The sequence below is a fragment of the Mangifera indica genome, chromosome 15 (genome assembly GCF_011075055.1).
Source record: "Mangifera indica cultivar Alphonso chromosome 15, CATAS_Mindica_2.1, whole genome shotgun sequence".
NCBI classification, from domain to species: domain Eukaryota; kingdom Viridiplantae; phylum Streptophyta; class Magnoliopsida; order Sapindales; family Anacardiaceae; genus Mangifera; species Mangifera indica.
The window spans coordinates 3,442,538-3,461,595 of NC_058151.1; the positions used below are offsets into that span (position 1 = coordinate 3,442,538).

At 31.9% G+C, this 19,058-nt stretch overlaps 2 protein-coding genes across 3 annotated transcripts; both read left to right on the forward strand.

Moving 5' to 3' along the window:
- Nucleotides 1–7,335: 7,335 nt before the first annotated feature.
- LOC123197682 (peroxisomal membrane protein 11B-like) lies at nucleotides 7,336–8,322 on the forward strand. Its single transcript, XM_044612020.1, has one exon. The coding sequence runs from the start codon at nucleotides 7,476–7,478 to the stop codon at nucleotides 8,145–8,147; it is 672 nt and encodes a 223-aa protein (XP_044467955.1). The 5' UTR covers nucleotides 7,336–7,475; the 3' UTR covers nucleotides 8,148–8,322.
- A 4,348-nt stretch (nucleotides 8,323–12,670) lies between these two features.
- LOC123197802 (cell number regulator 6-like) lies at nucleotides 12,671–15,701 on the forward strand. Of its 2 annotated transcripts, none has more exons than XM_044612208.1 (5): nucleotides 12,671–12,827; nucleotides 13,072–13,197; nucleotides 13,337–13,451; nucleotides 14,429–14,694; nucleotides 15,241–15,701. In XM_044612208.1, the coding sequence occupies exons 2-5, from the start codon at nucleotides 13,090–13,092 to the stop codon at nucleotides 15,460–15,462; spliced, it is 711 nt and encodes a 236-aa protein (XP_044468143.1). In that variant the 5' UTR covers nucleotides 12,671–12,827; nucleotides 13,072–13,089; the 3' UTR covers nucleotides 15,463–15,701. The 2 variants fall into 2 exon arrangements, with proteins under 2 accessions (XP_044468143.1, XP_044468141.1); XM_044612206.1 differs by having other exon boundaries at nucleotides 12,671–12,826; nucleotides 13,090–13,197.
- Nucleotides 15,702–19,058: the final 3,357 nt, after the last annotated feature.

Genomic DNA, 19,058 nt, shown 5'->3' on the forward strand with positions numbered 1-19,058 from the left:
TTCTTAATAATGTATCACGTTTCTTTATACCTTTCGTCTAACCTTATACTAAAGAAAATTAAATTAGATGTCTAAATTTATATGTTGAAAATAAAAATACTCAATAATATTTATACAAAGCTAAAATATCTATTTATAAGGCATTGTTCACCCAAATTTTACTATTTATTTGCAAATTATAATTTTCTCTAATGATTTATCCAGTTTTTCAAAAAAAAAAAGGTAAAAAATATTAACTCATTATTCTTTATTATATTTTATTTATTTTGGTGTTAAAATTTATATGATTAAAAGAAGATTTAGTTAGTTTTTAGGTTAAAATTCTTTTTGATAAATCTGAAAACTCTAATCTAAAAATTAACTAAATCTTCCCTCAATTACATAAATTTCAATAATAAAATAAGATAAAAATAATAAAATAATATTTTTATCTTTTTTTTCCTCAAAAAGTAGACAAATTATCGAAGGAAAGCTACAATTCCGAAGTGTAAAACTCAACTAAACAGTGCAATTCAGGTGAACAATGCCTAGTGAGTGAGAATTTTGACTTTGTATAAACAATGTTGGATATTTTTATTTTGAGAATATGAATTTAGTTATTTTAAATTAATTTCTTGGATATTTTTATTTTGAGAATATGAATTTAGTTATTTTAAATTAATTTCCCGGGAAATTAATTTAAAATAACTAAATTCATATTCTCAAAATAAAAATATCCAACATTGTTTATACAAAGTCAAAATTCTCACTCACTAGGCATTGGGAAATTAATTAAAATAATCAAAATTTTAAGCGTTTATACGTTTTTAGGCCACCATAGAAAAGTTTTATAAAAATAAGCAAATCGTATTTTTTTTACCTTTTTTACCCTTATATTGAAAAACCAAATAAAAATATTTTTTTCTGAGAATGTGCGTCAGTTTATGGTGGTTACGATGGTGGGTAAGGATTTTACAGTGAAACCCTAAATATGTCGAATTATGTATATGGATGTTTTTGAATGTTTCGAATGCTTAAAATGATGTAGTTTCGATATTAATGGATGTCTAGAAGTGTAGCCGTTGAGAGACAAAAGCGCACAAATTTACAGTGTCGCGCAAACTGCGCAAATATACAGTGTCACGTAAACTGCGCAAATCGCCAAACACTGTTCATATTGCGTAAAACACTGTTCACACTGCGCAAAAGTAGATATCATGTCTGTGAACAGGATTTTTGCGCTATTTTGCAAGCGGTTTGCGCAGTTGAACAGTGTTTACGCGATGTGAACAATTTTTGCGCAATGTGAACAGTGTTTGCGCGACACTGTAAATTTGCGCGCTTTTGTCTCTCAACGGCTACACTTCCAGACATCCATTAACATCGAAACTACATCATTTTAAGCGTTCGAAACATTCAAAAACATCTATATATATAATTCAACATATTAGGGTTTCACTGTAAAATCTCTAGCCACCATCGTAACCATCATAAACCGACGCACATTCTCAGAAAAAATATTTTTACTTGGTTTTTCAACATAAGGGTAAAAAGGGTAAAAAAAAATACGGTTTACTTATTTTGGTAAAACTTTTCTAGAGTGGCCTAAAAACGTATAAACACTTAAAATTTTGCTTATTTTAATTAATTACCCTAATTTCTCTGGTATAAACCTCTTTATTTCTATAAATTTTTACTCAAAAAGCAGGAAATATAACAACAATTTTATATAAATTCCAGTAAATTTGTTTTTATGTGGTTTTTTCGTTCTTATTAATTATCGGTGTGAATTCGAGTATGAATTTGTGCAAATTGTCAAGAAATTGTGGATAGACCCGATCTGATAAATTAGGTACATTTGTGCCTAGTAGAATTAAGTCCAATTTTTAAACCATATTTTTAACATCGATTCTCCATGTTTATTAAGGATTGTTATAAATTTGAGATAAAAGTGTAATTTTTTTAACCTTATCTTTACGTCAATTTTCTATTTCGATCAAGGGTTGCCATGATTTGAGTAAGCATTTGTGTGAAATATTAAAAAACTGTTAAAATAGGCGCAATTTGGTGAAGCATTGTGTATTTACACCTAACAGAGTCGAATCGACTTTTGAACCATATTTTTACTAGGGGTAAGCAAAAAAGTCAAACCAAAATTGGAACCATAGATACCCATCTTCTATTTTTTATCCTTATTCAAAATTAAGTTACCGTGAGTAGGATTTAGCGGACGTTTGATTTGAGTAATATTTTATTACTAAAACAGAAAGATTATCTTGAAGATAAATTACTTAAAATATTATTAAATATAAATTATTACTATATTTGATAAAATTTGATAGGTATAAATAATTATTGTGTTTGATTAAAGATAATAAAAAATTAGTAATAAATTATTTTACTTAAATGCCCTTGAATATAATTATTTTTAAATATTTTTTATATTATTTGTCATATTAATTAAAAATAAATTTATTTTTGTCTCAAAAAATAAATAAATAATAATATAATTATAATAAAATCAATATTACCTTGATAATCTTTAAATACCTAAGGTGAAAATAGTAATCAGATTACAATCTATACTACTTGTCACGTCAATATTGGTAATAGAATATTACTGTAATATTTTATTACTGACAAATTAAATAAGAGAATAAAAGATAAATTACTAAAATAATCTTCAAAAACTGAAATCAAATAGCCCCAAGTTCAATTTTGGTTCCACTTTATAAAAAATAAAAATATAAACCAAACCCTACTATTAAATATTATACAGAAAAACCCTTCTAATTATTAAAAAATTTGATTATTTATTATAAATTAATATAAAATATAATAAATACAATATAAACCAGACTTAGTTGTAAGTCATTAGTCATATCTCAATCACTAAAAAGTATTGGGAGATTTTTTTTCAGAGTGATATATAAGACAATTGACCACATGACATTATGCTACTATAAATTTAGATATGTTTTCATAAATATATTTTCTTTATTAATTATTCAACGTAGACTTTGATTTGATAAATTTAGATATTTCTCAGCCATTGAGAATTCTAACCATTAAAAATTCTAACACGTGTCACTATTTAATCAGATTTGCTCTCTTTACAGTATCCACAAGATGAAAATAAGCATAATTACGTGGCGTGAGTTCTTTTCTAAAATGAATTAAAAAATTAATTTTCACACCATTATTAAAAAAAGGGAAATTATAAAAAAGGGTCAAAATACCTTCCCACTAAGTAAAAATACCTAAAGTCACTATTTTCAAGTAAAAATGTCCAAATTTACTATTCCTAAGCAAAAATACCCATGACTTTTTTTAAAATACCAAAATTACCCTTCCTTTCATTTATATAAATCTCCTCACTCACTAAAAGGGGTTAAATGAAATTTTATTAAAATTAGGGGGTATTATGATATTAAACATTATAAGATCATTATAAATTTCTCAATGAAATTTTAGAAATAGATAATTGAGGGATCAAGCGAAATGTTATTAAAATTTGGGAGGCATTTTGATATATCGATTCGTATTTTTCAGATTTTCAAAGAATTTTTCGATTGTTGCTATTCTAGGGTTTTTCAACTTTTAGAATTCGAATTTCAGTTCCGTTTTTTTTAATTTCACCGTTTTACGAGATATCGACTCGTATTTTTCAGATTTTCGAAGAATTTTTCGATTGTTGTCATTCTAGGGATTTTCAACTTTTAAAATTCGAATTTCAGTTCCCTTTTTTCAAATTTCACCGTTTTACGATAGATCGACTCGTATTTTTCAGATTTTCGAAGAATTTTTCGATTATTGTCATTCTAGGGTATTTCAACTTTTAGAATTCGAATTTCAGTTCCGTTTTTTCAAATTTCACCGTTTTACAATAGATCGACTCGTATTTTTCAAATTTTCGAAGAATTTTTCGATTGTTGCCATTCTAGGATATTTCAACTTTTAGAATTCGAATTTCAATTCTATTTTTTTTAATTTCACCGTTTTACGATAGATCGACTCGTATTTTTCAAATTTCTGAAGAATTTTTTGATTGTTACCATTCTAGGGTTTTTTAACTTGTAGAATTCAAATTTCAGTTCCGTTTTTTCGAATTTCACCGTTTTACGATAGATCGACTCGTATTTTTTAGATTTCTGAAGAATTTTTCGATTGTTGTCATTCTAGGGTATTTCAACTTTTAGAATTTGAATTTCAGTTTCGTTTTTTTAAATTTCACCGTTTTATGATATATCGACTCATATTTTTCAGATTTCTAAAGAATTTTTCGATTATTGCCATTCTAGGGTATTTCAACTTTTAGAATTCGAATTTCACCGTTTTACGATACATCACTCAAATCACATATAGAATGAAATCAAATACATATCTATATATAATGACAGATAAAGTACATCATAAACATATGCACATACAATAAATATATACATACGAACATATGAAGAACGATAAACAAACAACGAGGTAACTAAATATACATCCGTGAGCTACTCGATACAGTGAAAATACAACTGCGACGCTAAACGTAGACGCATAGAGGTAGACGACTCTCGGGGAAAATCGTAGCTCCGTGACAACGCCAAACACTCAAAAAAACGTAACATAAACACGCCACAGTCAAAAAAACGTAAATATATCAAACTTTTTATCAAATTATATAGTATAGACAACTTACATCGTCGGTCAGCCACTCGCGCAACTCTACAATAAGCCGCCAAAAGTTGTCCTTTGACTTCGATTCGATGAAGTAGACATCATGTGTGTCAGAAGCCGCAACTCTGGTATACCATGTGAGGAAGGAAAGATTCCTCACGCTCTGACGCAGAGGATGGAATGGTCGGGAGTTGTTGTTTTGCCCTCCCTCTGAGTGGATTTGTATATGGGGTGCGAACCAGTAGACCCTTCCGAACGATCCGACCACGTGTTGTACGAACCAGCTGCATGATACAAAAAACTATTAATTCATTATTTTATTCTACATTACAATTAACATTAATCGATTTATTTTACCTTCTTTTGCGAGAATTATCCTGCACAAATTTTAAAAATTCGTTAGACATTCAAAAAAATAAATATGTAAACAAATGTATTCGTGGAAAAAATATAAAAAGAAAAAAATACGAAATAATCAAAAAGGAAATGACAAAACTTAACAAATAAAATTGTTCGAATTCTAAACATTGAAATACTTTAAAATGTCAATAATCAAAAAATTGATCAAAATCTAGAAAATACGAGTCGATATAGCCAAAAACGGTGAAATACGAAAAAATTGCAATGAAATGTGATTTCTATAAGTTGAAATACCATAAAATGTTAACAATCAAAAAATCGACCGAAAATAAGAAAATATGAGTTGATATATCCTAAAATGATGAAAATCGAAAAAACAAAACTGAAATTCGAATTCTAAAAGTTGAAATACCCTAGAATGGCAACAATCGAAAAATTTTTCGAAACTCTGAAAAATACGAGTCGATATATCATAAAACGGTGAAGTCCGAAAAAACGGAACTGAAATTCGAACTTTAAAAGTTGAAAAACCCTAGAATGACAACAATCAAAAAATTCTTCGAAAATTTGAAAAATACGAGTCGATATATCGTAAAACGGTGAAATTCGAAAAAATGAAACTAAAATCAAATTCTAAAAGTTGAAAAACCCTAGAATGGCAACAATAAAAAAATTCTTCAAAAATCTGAAAAATACGATTCGATATATCGTAAAACGGTGAAATTCAAAAAAACGAAACTGAAATTCGAATTCTAAAAGTTGAAAAACCCTAGAATGGCAATAATAAAAAAATTATTCGGAAATCTAAAAAATACGAGTCAATATATCGTAAAAAGATGAAATTCAAAAAAACGGAACTGAAATTTGAATTCTAAAAGTTGAAAAACCCTAGAATGGTAACAATCGAAAAAATTTTCGAAAATCTGAAAAATACGAGTCGATCTATCATAAAACCGTGAAATTCGAAAAAACGAAATTCAAATTCTAAAAGTTGAAAAACCCTAAAATGGTAATAATCAAAAAATTCTTCGGAATTTGAAAAATACAAGTCGATCTATCGTAAAACGGTGAAATTCAAAAAAATGGAACTGAAATTCAAAAACACGAATCAATATATCCTATAAACGAAAAAATCGAAATATTGAGTTGAAATTACGTCATTACATCGTAAATTATGCCAAAAAGCTCCAAAATTCAAAAAATCGAATCTCAAATTTGAAAATTACATATGAAAAAACCCTAAAACAGAAAAAACGGATATAAGATTCGAAAACTACACGATCAGAAACCCTAGATAACAAAATTCTCAATTTACCCCCTTATGAAAATTCCTTTTTAAAACAAGTCAACTGTTATATGACAAATTTCAGAAAAACCCTTTGTGTTCTAAGGAATCTCCCCCGGCTCCCCAATATTTTAATAAAGCTATTTTATCCCCCTAACCCACGGTCAATGTCTGCTGACCGTGGGAGAAATCGTTTGACCGTGGGAAATGTTGTTCCCACGATCGGACTGCAGATCCTTCGGCAGCCATTTACAACCAAAATTTGGTTGTTTTGGCCTCCGATTTTTTCATAAATCAAATCTACACATTGTATAATACAAAACCCCTCAATCAATTCAACAAAAACAACCAAGAATCAAAACATTTTAAGCATTGTTCAAATCGAAACCCTAAAATTTCAAACCTCAAAATCTCAATCAAATCTCAATAATATGAGCAATAACTTGATTCAAACAAGATTACGAGAGATATATTAACTTTCTTTGCCATTTGCGGTTGTCGGAAAGCAAGAAAATCGGTGAAAATCTGGTCGACCGTGGGAAAGTGGGAAATTTTGAATTTTCTTTAAATTTGCACAGTGAAATGACTGTGAGAAGTAAGGAAATTTGCTGTGTTTATATATAGGGGTAGTTTCGTCATTTCACAAAACCTGGGCATTTTTGCTTAAACCTGAATATTTTGGGCAATTTTACTTAAACCCCCTAAATTTTAGCTATTTTTTATAATTTCCTTTAAAAAAAATTATATTGTTCACTCCAAAGCGGAAGCAACCACAATGTAGTCGAATTAGTTATCCAGATATAATTTTTGAAAAATAAAATAATAAAATTTTTTAATTAATATAATACTATTTTTGTAAAATATATTAATAATAGTATTATATTATATAATTTATTTATTATATTATATTAATTTAATATATTTTAGAGAATATATTATTTTTTATTTGTATGGTATTTTACATTCCTGATAAAATTGCAAGTGTTGCCGCGGCACAAGACAAAAAGGAATAGCGGTGGAACGAATTGAACACACTAGTGCTGGCTTGAAGAGTGACACAAGAGTGTGTTATCCAAAAACCTAAATTTTTTGTGGCTCCCCTTTGATTGTTATTATAACACTAATTTCTCTCTTAAAACAGAGTCCTTCCTCAACAATTCATTATCTTCCACAGCTTGAAACCATGAATGACAAAGTAGACAAGCTGGTCATCTTCCTGGCAAAGCGAGACGGCATTGACAAGCTCGTCAAGACCTTCCAGTACGTCTCCAAGCTCGTCCACTGGCACGCCGAAGCCACCCAGCCAGCCATTGCGCAACGATTCAAACACTGGGAAGTTGCCTCCGGCCTCAGCAGAAAAGCCTTCAGAACCGGCAGGTTCCTCACCGGATTCAACCTTCTAAGGCGAAACCCCGGCTCCACACCAACGCTCAGGTTTTTGGCGGTTCTCGCCAATTCAGGCGAAATGGTTTACTGGTTTTTTGACCACTTTCTGTGGCTGTCAAGAATTGGGACTTTGGACCAAAACTTGGCCAGAAGGATGAGCTTCATATCAGCTTTTGGTGAGTCTTTCGGCTATATTTTCTTCATTATATCTGATTTTATAATAATGAAAGAGGGTTTAAAAGAAGAGAGAAAGCTTGTCAGTGAAGATTCAAAGGATGCGAAAGAAAGTGTGAGGAAGATAAGAGGCGATAGAGTGATGAGGTTGATGGCAGTGGCGGCAAATGTTGCAGACTTAGTAATTGCACTGGCGGATATTGAACCGAACCCGTTTTGCAACCATGCGGTTACTCTTGGGATTAGTGGATTGGTTTCTGCTTGGGCTGGATGGTACAGAAACTGGCCATCGTAAACAAATTGCCATTGCTTTCACTTCTGGTGTAACTATTGAACTTGGCAAGAAGTTGAGTGTACTTCGGAGAGTTTTGGACTCAGAATATGGGTTCTCTCTGCTTAAAATGATTTTGCTTAGAATTACTAGGAAATAGGACCGTTTATTTTCAATACATTTTGCCACTTTCTGAAAATGATGTGCTGTATTTACCTTTTAGTTTTTAAAATAATGGTTGCCTTGATTCAAGCACAAATAGTAATACCCAATTTTTGAACAATCATATTAAATAGATAAAACTCAAAATTTAATGGTCAATACTATAATTATTATATCAATTAATCCAAAATTTTGATTTTAATGTGTAATGGATAAATTTTAAGCTTATGCTCTCATGTTTATACTGGAATACCGTCTACTTTTATCACACAATCTCGGCTTGATCCTACTTGTGTGCACAAAATAGCGTGTATTCTAAAAGTTGTCATCCCCATGTCGGTCGAGCAAACAGAAGGAAGGGTCTCTAGTAACCCAATGGCTCTATCAGTTCGGGCCTTGACAAAAATGGGTTCCTCTCACCCATCGCCATTCTTGGAATAAATTTTCAAACACCCAAAATCATTAAATTGTAACGAACCTTTTTATTTATAATCAATGACATCTCTGAAAAACATGCCTATCTTCCATGTTTGCTGTAAAATCCTCAAAAAAATGTGGTAAGAATGCAGAAAATTATTTTGCAGATAGATGTGTTTTATTCATATTTATATCGATTTAAACAAAATAATAGTTTATTTTATGGCCAAAAAACCTATTCCCACCCAAGATTTGTAAAAACCACAAATTAGTATCCACTAAACTCAAATTTTTATTTATGAACAGTTAAAATTAATAAAATCAGTTAGTTTTAAAAATAAAATTGTTATTTAACATTGGATATATTAAAAATAATAAAATATTATCTCATTTTCTTTTTTAATTTAAAAAATTAATAATTTACTCTATAATTAAACTTTGACAAGTTGTATTTTTTCTTTTGCTAAGTTTTCATTTTTTTGATGACAACTCCTCCTTTTCAGGATGAAGATGCCAAAGAGCAGAGGTCCAGAGAAGGGGGAGTTCTCATTGGAGGGAGAGAATGCCGAAGGAGTTGTTGCTGGAAAATGGAAACTTAACAAAAGATAAATGTAACTTTTTAAAGTTTTATCTTGAGAAAAATTATTAGTTTTTTAATCCAATAGGAGAAATGAGATAATGTTTTATTATTTTTAATATATTACTGATTAAATAATAATTTTACCCTTAAAACTAATTAATTTTATTAGTTTTACCAACCCATGAGTGAGAGTTGGATTCTCAATATTTAATAGGTACCAATTTGAAGTTGTAATAAACCCTGGGTGGGAACAAGAATACATACATATATATATATATATATATATATATATATATATATATATATATATATGTATGAATGGTTGCAACAGATGCCTCCAGCAAGATGTAAATGGCTGCTTCTGGGGAAGATTCCTGGGATAACTTATGGACACCAACAAGAAAATGAAAATGATTGCTTTTCATTTTAGTTGTTTTCTTTGGCTTAGGCAGAGGCTTATTTTCTTGATGATTTGTCGCTCCTTTCCATTAATTGTTCATGTTGGGGCTATCTTGGTCTCACTTCTAAATCAAGAGTGTATCTCCTCTACAACTTGAGCACGCTTCATCTTTGAGCGAGACGTACATTCTCTCACTCGTAAGTATCTCCCTTTGTGAAAGTCGGGTACGCCTCATTGTAGAGGAGAGGAAACATACTTTGGACCTATGAGAAAAACAAAGCAGAAACAGCAATTAGATCATCCATCAAAACACAATCAAACAGATACAAAAAAAAAAAAAAAAGAATAAACACAAAAAATGTTACCTTCACGCCATACTTACAAGCCTTTTTAGCTTCATAGGTACCAGCAGTCCCCAAAACTTCACTAATTCAACTTCTGAGACAAACTATCTGGTCATATAGGTCGTGAGGGTGACGCTAGGAAACAATCAATGTTGTCCTTAATGTCCAAAGATCGAGAGGAGTAGGAAAGAAGAGGAGGAAAATCCTTGTCCACGTTGCGGGTAGCCCCTATATGACTACATTCAGTTGCTACGAGAAAACATTCATCATCTTGTAATCTCTTTTCTGGAGGCTCCATTGGCCTCTTCCCTTTGTCAGCCTCCAATGGAGGTTCCTCAACCACTTTTCGTTAACTCAATACCGATGAAGTTGCAACAGTATACTCCGAAGGACGGGCGTTGGATTCCTCAGACGAAGAATCAAACTATGACCTCCTAGAGCCCACCCCTTGTCAACTAAATGAACTGCTTCTTAGGTGACCTCACATTTGCAACAAGTAAAAATTTGGTATCATGGAGTGTTGGAATCGTTTATGGACTTGAAACATTACTTGCATAGCAGAAGAGAAGATTTTAAAATTTTAGTGATAACATTCAGCTACATACTAACACAAGATTGGAATATTGGACATGATATGCATAACCATTGATAAGGTCTTTAGGAAACACATGCTTGTGTTTGAAACCTCCTTCACTTTAATCACAAATAGAAAAGTTTTTGGCCTTACTATCCAAGTTAGGAAGACACTGATTTGATCCACATGAGGCATACGAAATCCAAAATTTGATGAGAGGCTTAAGAGGTCTACTAGAACACTTCAAACAGTAAGTGATGTATTGAGTGAGTGCATAGTATTTCGAAAATCTATAAAAGGTTCGAATTGTATAGCAACAATAAGTAAACATAATATTGCTTCCCATTTAAATTATGGCCAAACGACTATTTCCCACCCAAGGTTTGATGTTTTCTCAAAAGTCCCCCCTTTAACTATGGAAATACCAAATACCCACCCATGGCCGGTTAGATTTAACCAAACCCTAACAGTGGTAGGGGTAAAATCGTTATTTTTGCTATAATATTAAAAATAAACTAAAATAGAATCTAATTTTTCCCCCTTAAACTTTAAAAACTAAAATTTTTCCCCAGCCTAAGTTTTAAAAAATGACAGTTTCACCCTAGGGTTTGGTTTTGAAATCTTCGGCGACCGTTCCGGCTCCATTGCCGACGGCCTCTCCCTCCCGAAGAAGCCTCTCCTTCCGGCGAACGCTTTCCTCCCATTTGGAGGCTTGATCGGCGTCGGAAACGCCTTGGGAGACGAAGAACTTCGTCGGGAAAAATTTTTAGTTTTTAAAGTTTAGGGGGGCAAAAAGAGAAAAATTTTCAGGCGTTAAGGTTTGGTTAAATCTAACCGGTCATGGGTGGGTATTTGGTATTTCCATAGTTAAAGGGGGGACTTTTGAGAAAACATCAAACCTTGGGTGGGAAATAGTCGTTTGGCCTTAAATTATTAATAAAACTATATATATATCTATATAAATATATACATACTAATATATATAATTATATAATTGATTGATTTTGAATTAATGTTAAAATAACATTAAATCATATGATAATATATAAGTGTAATATAATTGTGTACCCACTCTACAGTATTGCTCTTAAATTATTTTTTATAGTTTAAGGTAAGTGGAAAATTGTAGTTTATAAAAATGGAAATAACGGATCTCTCTCTCTCTCTCTCTCTCCGTGTGCATATGTAAGGATGGCTAAATTTTACACACAAATGATGACGCGTCAAGTAGTGATTGGTGGAGCGCCAATCCAACATGCCAGCCGTGCTTTAATGTATGTAACATTAATGGCCAAATGACTATTTCCCACCCAAGGTTTGATGTTTTCTCAAAAGTCCCTCATTTAACTATAGAAACACCAAATACCCACCAATGACCGGTTAGATTTAACCAAACCCTAACGTATGAAAATTTTATCTCTTTTTGCCCCCCTAAACTTTAAAAACTAAAAATTTTCGCTCAGTCTAAGTTTTAAAAAATGGCAGTTTCACCCTAGGGTTTGGTTTTGAAATCTCCGACGACCGTTCCGGCTCCATTGCCGACGGCCTCTCCCTCCTGAAGCAGTCTCTCCTTCCTGCGAACGCTTTCCTCCCATTTGGAGGCTCGATCGACGTCAAAAACGCCTTGGGATTCTTCGTCTTTCCCGATGAAGTTCTTCGTCTCCCAAGGCGTTTTCGACGCCGATCGAGCCTCCAAATGGGAGGAAAGCTTTAGCAGGAAGGAGAGGCTGCTTCGGGAGGGAGAGACCGTCGGTAATGGAGCCGAATCTATCACCGGAGATTTCAAAACCAAACCCTAGGGTGAAACTGCCATTTTTTAAAACTTAGACTGAGGAAAAAATTTAGTTTTTAAAATTTAGGGGGGCAAAATTAGATTCTATTTTAGTTTATTTTTAATATTATAGCAAAAATGACGATTTTACCCCTACTACTGTTAAGGTTTGATTAAATTTAATCGATCATGGGTAAGTGTTTGGTGTTTCCATAGTTAAAGGGGGGACTTTCGAGAAAACATCAAACCTTGGGTGGGACATAGTCGCTTGGCCAACATTAATTTATAACCTTAGGCGGTTGAAGAGAAGACTGGTTAACAGTTGACTTTGTTGGCTCTCATAGACGATTGTTTTTGGCTTCTACGGAGACTGTTGCAGATTCAGATCTCCTCTACTTTTAATCGCTTTTCTTGCATATTATCTGCATCTCCGAGGACCTCGTTTACGTGATTCAGGTAAGAACTCTTGTTTAATCGTTTTTCTTCAACTTCAATTTCATTTTCTTTTAATTAAGGGTTGAATTTACTTGCGCATTTTTTTGATTCAATTCGGAATGAAATTGATATTTGTAGATGATAGATTTACGAAATATTGAGAAAACGGGTTCGTTTAGAGTGTCATTAAAGAAGTTTTCAAGTTAATTTCACTGTATTGCACCCCTACACTTTTAATTTTTTTATATTTTTTTTGCTAAATTAGGTTTTTCTTGGTGATTAGATGGCGGAAGGGGGAGTTAAATCAAGATATGTGAAGCTGACCAAAGATCAGGGGCCTTTGGAGGACATCAAGCCTGGTGAGCTCAACCAGCCCATTGAGGTTCCTCAGGTGACTCACACAATTACAGTGATTTTGGTTAACCCCATTGTTTCTTGTTTGGGGTAACGATTGAACTGAGGCTTAATTTTATTGAAATATGTTATGGATTTGATTACTAATCATGGTGTCCATGTGGTTAAATGGGCAGTTGAATGTTCGAAAGTGCAATGAGTGCGGACAGGCTTTACCTGAAAATTTTGAGCCTCCTGCTGATGAACCTTGGACTACTGGGATTTTTGGCTGCACTGAGGATACTGAAAGTTGTAAGTTCATTTAGTTAGTTGTTCTCAAAAGGTTGTTTTGCGTTTTGTCTGTGAGGTATTCCGCTGAACCATATTAACTGGTTCTGCACTACCCTTCCTTTTTATTCTTCTTTATCATTCACGTTTATTGGTCCATACTTGTTTCTGGGGTCCCTATTGGTCGAATGGGATTCAATCTTTTTGATGTGAAACTACCATGAATAGTAATAAGACAAAAACTAAACAAATAATGACACACAAAGAATGTATGTGGAAAAACCCAAATCAGGGGGAAACCACTGGCAGAGGAGGAAAAAATCACTAGATTGAAAAATGAGTACAAAGTGGAGTTACAAAAGCTATACCTGTTTTTTTGTTTCTCTCACACCATAAAATAATAATAGAAAAACCCTAACTTTTTGCCAATCTAATTAGGTCCATACTGCTTCCACTGCTAACCCCAAGGATTGCGAAATTTGGAGTACCACAATGCAACATTGCTTTCTCTGAGGTGTTGTTGGCTGGCATAAACATTAATTTGAACCCAAGATGGGTTGTTGTTTTCAGTAATTTGGGCTTTATGTTACCATATATCCGGTTTTTCAATCAGATGATGAATTGAAATAGTAATAGGAACAAGATTAGAGATGAGTTGAATTCCATGAATGTGGAGTGACGTTGTCAATTTGTGTGATTTATGGCTTTTGTTTACATGGTTTAGAACATGATGATGATAATGGTTTTCCTGAACAGTAAGATAAAAAAATGTGAAAAAGGGAACAAGGAGGAAAATTAAGTTCTGCTTTTTTAAGATGGAATTGAGACTTTAGATGGACCAGAATATGGTGGCACACATTATTATTGCTATTTCAGATTGTTTGGATGTTGATGATCTCTTATTTTTGTTTTCCAACAAGTGTTTCTTCATTTCTAGTACGTTTCTCTCATCAATTAGATGGAGAATTTTTTTATATTTCTCTTATTTTACACTGCTGCAGGCTGGACTGGGCTATTTTGCCCATGTGTTCTTTTTGGGCGTAATGTTGAGAACTTGAGAGAGGATACCCCATGGACTACACCCTGCCTTTGTCATGCAATTTGTGTTGAAGGTGGCCTTGCATTGGCAACAGCCACAGCAATCTTTCATGGCATTGACCCAAGGACATCATTTCTTATTTGTGAGGGTTTATTTTTTACTTGGTGGATGTGTGGGATATACACTGGTCTTGTTCGGCAATCCTTGCAGAAGAAATATCATCTCAAGGTAAATCAAATTTTCTTTATGTTTGCTCACAATTTAAATGGACACGAGACAATCAAACCGATGTACCACAATTGCACATATATTTTGATATGTATGTTGGTTTGCATATGTTAAGAAGTACTTGATCATGTATGATGTATCATTATAAAAATAATGTTCAAATAAAGTAGGATGATTGCTGATGCACCATGTTTTGCGTAGGAGAATGGTGATGTTTACTGTGGTCATGTTTCTATATTAGTTTGCCTTATTTGATCTGTTTACTTGTGCTTTTTTTTTTTTTGGGGGGGGGATCAATTCATTGGAAGGAAGCATACATTGGTTCTGGTGAATATTTTTGCATCTTTTGTACAATTTAATGTACACATTGGTTCTTGATTTTGAACTGTTAAAGGATTAGTTTTTGATGGGATTGTTAATTGGAAAGGGATTGATTGATAGTTTTTTGGTTTGGAGGGCCTAGGACTTCTGGCTTTAGAAGGAAAGAACTGCTTCTTTCTTTGTTAGATTTTACTTCTTGCTGACTGGTCTGTTTGATGACCACAGAATTCACCATGTGATCCATGCATGGTGCACTGCTGCATGCACTGGTGTGCATTGTGCCAGGAGCACAGGGAGATGAAGAACCGTCTCTCAGATAATATGGTGATGCCAATGACAATCGTCAACCCTCCCCCTGTCCAAGAGATGAACTCTGCCAGTGAAAACCAGGATCCCGCACCATCTTCTGGAAATGGCATCACCAATTTGGAGATGCAAGCTTTGTAAGATCCACCATACCGGCACAGAATAAACACATTTGTTCTTGATAAGGATTTTTTATTCATATTTTCCCCCTGTTGGGAAAAAAAATGGATTACCTTCATACAGTTTCTTCCATGCCTGCCTGCATCAAACTCGTAAATTTTACCCCCTGTTGATAGTTGACAGAGAGAGAACTTTACTTGTATTCAGAGATCATTTGGAATTAAAATTTTTAGGTATGCAAATATTGTTGCTTTTAGTGATGATAGCTTCTTCTTTGTACAGGTGGTATGGTTTTTGTCAAGTTTATAAAAAAAAACCTAAGGATTGCTTAAGAAATAAATGTTAGGCCAAAGGACTATTTCCCACCCAAGTTTAGGTGCGTTTTCTAAGTCACACTCGCAGGGTTTGAAAGTCAAAACTTTCATCTATCTATTTACAATTTAAGTTAGGGTTAGATATAAAACTATTATTTAATAAAAAAAATTTTAAAAACTAAAGTTTTATTATATTTGCTCTTTTTAGTTTGAAAATCTTACAATTCTCTCACATCTAGAGTTTGAAAAATCAATATTTCCCTTTTAGGGTTTGCAAACTCTGGATGTGAGAGAATTGTAAAATTTTAACGGTCACTAGAGATAGTTGTATTCGGTTGTGTTGGTTTTCTCTCCCAACTTAATTCTTTCTATTAATCACATTCTAACCACTGATGAAACTTATTTTCTCCGATGAAGATGAAATCGTCTTCGTTGTTATCTTAGACTTTTGATGGTCGTTTTCATTCGAGATAAAGATACTTTGACAAAGACAATTTTGTTTTCATTGGAGGAAATAAGTTTCACCAGTGGTTAAGATGTGATCGATAGGGAGAGTTAAGTTGGAAGGGAGAGCTAATGCAGCCTGAGACGATGAAGTTTACCATTTCCGACGGTAATTTGCAAATCTTAAAGAGAAAATATTGATTTTGTAGACTTTTGGTGAGGGAGAATTGTGAAATTTTCAAACTGAGGGGAGTAAAGGTAATAAAATTTTAGTTTTTTAAATGATAATTTTACTCTTAATCATAACTGAGATTTTAAATGAATGGGTGAAACTTTCAGCTTTTCAAATCTTACTAGTGTGATTTTGAAAACATACCTAAATTTGGGTGGAATATAGTCCTTTGAACTAAATATTATCTTGTCATGTAAAGAAGCTATTATAAATTTTAAACTTAAAATATGCATTTGTTTGGCCTTTTTAATCTTTAATCTTCAAAAAGAGGTTCTGATTTTGTTGAAGTGTTAAACATGCTTATTCTTTCCAACCATCAATGCCCTGTTGAATTAAATATCAAAGAAGTTAACAAAATTACCTCTAAATTAATATTATATTTCAATACTACAGCAATTTTCACTATAATTGCAAATTTGAGATCTTAATGGCCTTTGGCTCTTTTTGATGCAATCTATTAATATGACAAATATTATAATAATGAATTAGTCACATATGTAAGAACATATAAACAAAAAAGTAAAAAGTTAGGGATTGAAAATATCAAACACGATGTATAGTGATTTGGCATAGTGATTGAGTCCAAACCGATCTACATCTACTCTTCCATGTTTTGTTCTTTAGAGAATTTAAGTATCTCTTTTGGTTGTCAAATCCCAACTAAAACTTATATTTACTTTATATATAGTTTTTGAAGTGTTATCAAGCATTACAAATGATAGGATTTACTTTTTCTCGTTAGAAATATTTAAACACTCAAGAGTCTATCTTATACTTTTTACGATTTGAAAAATTAATTAAAAAATGACAAACTCTCTTAAAAGGTGGGTAGAAGTTTATAACTTAATACAACCAAATATATAGTATTACAAATAAAAATGTATAGCAAGTGTTTTAATTAGAGATGAAAATGCAAATAAGAAACCTAAAGTATGTTTTGCTCTCTTGAATATAAAAAATTTTGCAAGAAAAAGTTGTTTTCTAATGGGTTTTGTTGGGTTTGTATAAAGAAATTAAAAAATATAGTCATTATGTTTAGAAAAAGAGTTTCAAAATCGTAGAATCCAATCAAACTGATTAAATTCAATAAATCAGATATAATGTGATGCTTATGTAGCACTAGTAAGATATTAATTTTTAAAATTGCTTTAAATTTATTTTAGTTTTTCCATTTGTCATCATTGTGTTGGTTAAATTATTAAATACTTTTTAAGTTTACTAAAATGCTTTCACAAAATAATTTTTATTAACAAAAATAGTCCATTAGTGAATAAATAAACATTTAACCTTAGAGAGTTAGATATTGTTGTTTAAGTGGGAAATAGTCAATCAACTTGTAAAATAAATAAGGCCAAAGGATTATTTTCCACATGCAAACCTAACCTCCCACCAACTAACTATTTAATAATTCAAACTCTTATTTATAAACTATTAAAATTAATAAAAATAATTAATTTCAAAGATAAAATCGTCATTTAACAAGTAATATATTAAAAATAATAAAACAGTATCCATTTTTTCTCTTAGTTTAGAAAACTAATAATTTTCTCCCAAGATTAAACTTTAAAATCTTACATTTCCCCCCTAGGGTTTTCTTTTTTTCCCTCCTTTTATCTAGCATCATCATCGACTGAATTCTCTCTCCCTCTCCTTTCTTCCCCTTTTCCAAATCCTCTCTCCTTTCTCTTCTCCTTTCCAACACCAAAAATCGAAGAGATGAAGCTTAAAGATCTTCATCTCGTCCAAGACAAAAACGAGGCTTCATCTTGTATGTCATCCAAAGATGAAGCCTCTTGTTTTGTCTCTTCGGTTGCTTCGTCCAGAGATCTCCCTTCCAAGGTCTTTTCAGTTGTTTCGTCCAGAGATCTCTTCAATTGCTTCATCAATAGATTCGGTTTTCAACACCGAAGAGGAGAAGAAAAGGAAAAGAGAAGCCAAAAAAGGGAAGAAAAGGTGAGAGAGAGAATCTGATTGACGACAACATTGGAGAAGAGGAGGAAAAAAGAAGGAAATCCTAGGGAGGAAATGTAAGATTTTAAAATTTAATCTTGGAAACAATTGTTAGTTTTATAAATCTAGAGGGAAAATGAATAATATTTTATTATTTTTAATTTATTACTAGTTAAATGATGATTTTACCTTTACAATTAACTATTTCTGCTAATTTTAATAGTCAGTGGATGACAGTTTAAATTTTTGATAGTTAACAGGTAAGAAGTTGGGTTTGCTTCGAACCTTGGGTGGGAAATAGTCAATTGGCCAATAAATAATTATAGAGTAATGGTATGTACACAACTTTTATATACATTTTTGTGCACAAATAATATTGTGTCATAATGTGATTAAACAGTTGAAAATTAAAGATAATACAATATGCAATCATACGATGATACATCGTTATTTATGGAAATAGTTTTATTGATAATTATATTCTGCTTATTAAACATTTTTGAATAATTTGTGAGAAAGCTATTAATATTATTCTAAAAATTTTTATGATTAAAAATAATAATAATAATCAGTATTTATAGAGGCAAAATGTAACCTACTTCTCAATAAATCACTCAATATTAGAATTTCGATTAGTATGTAATTTTATATCGTTTTCACTTGATAATTGATATAAC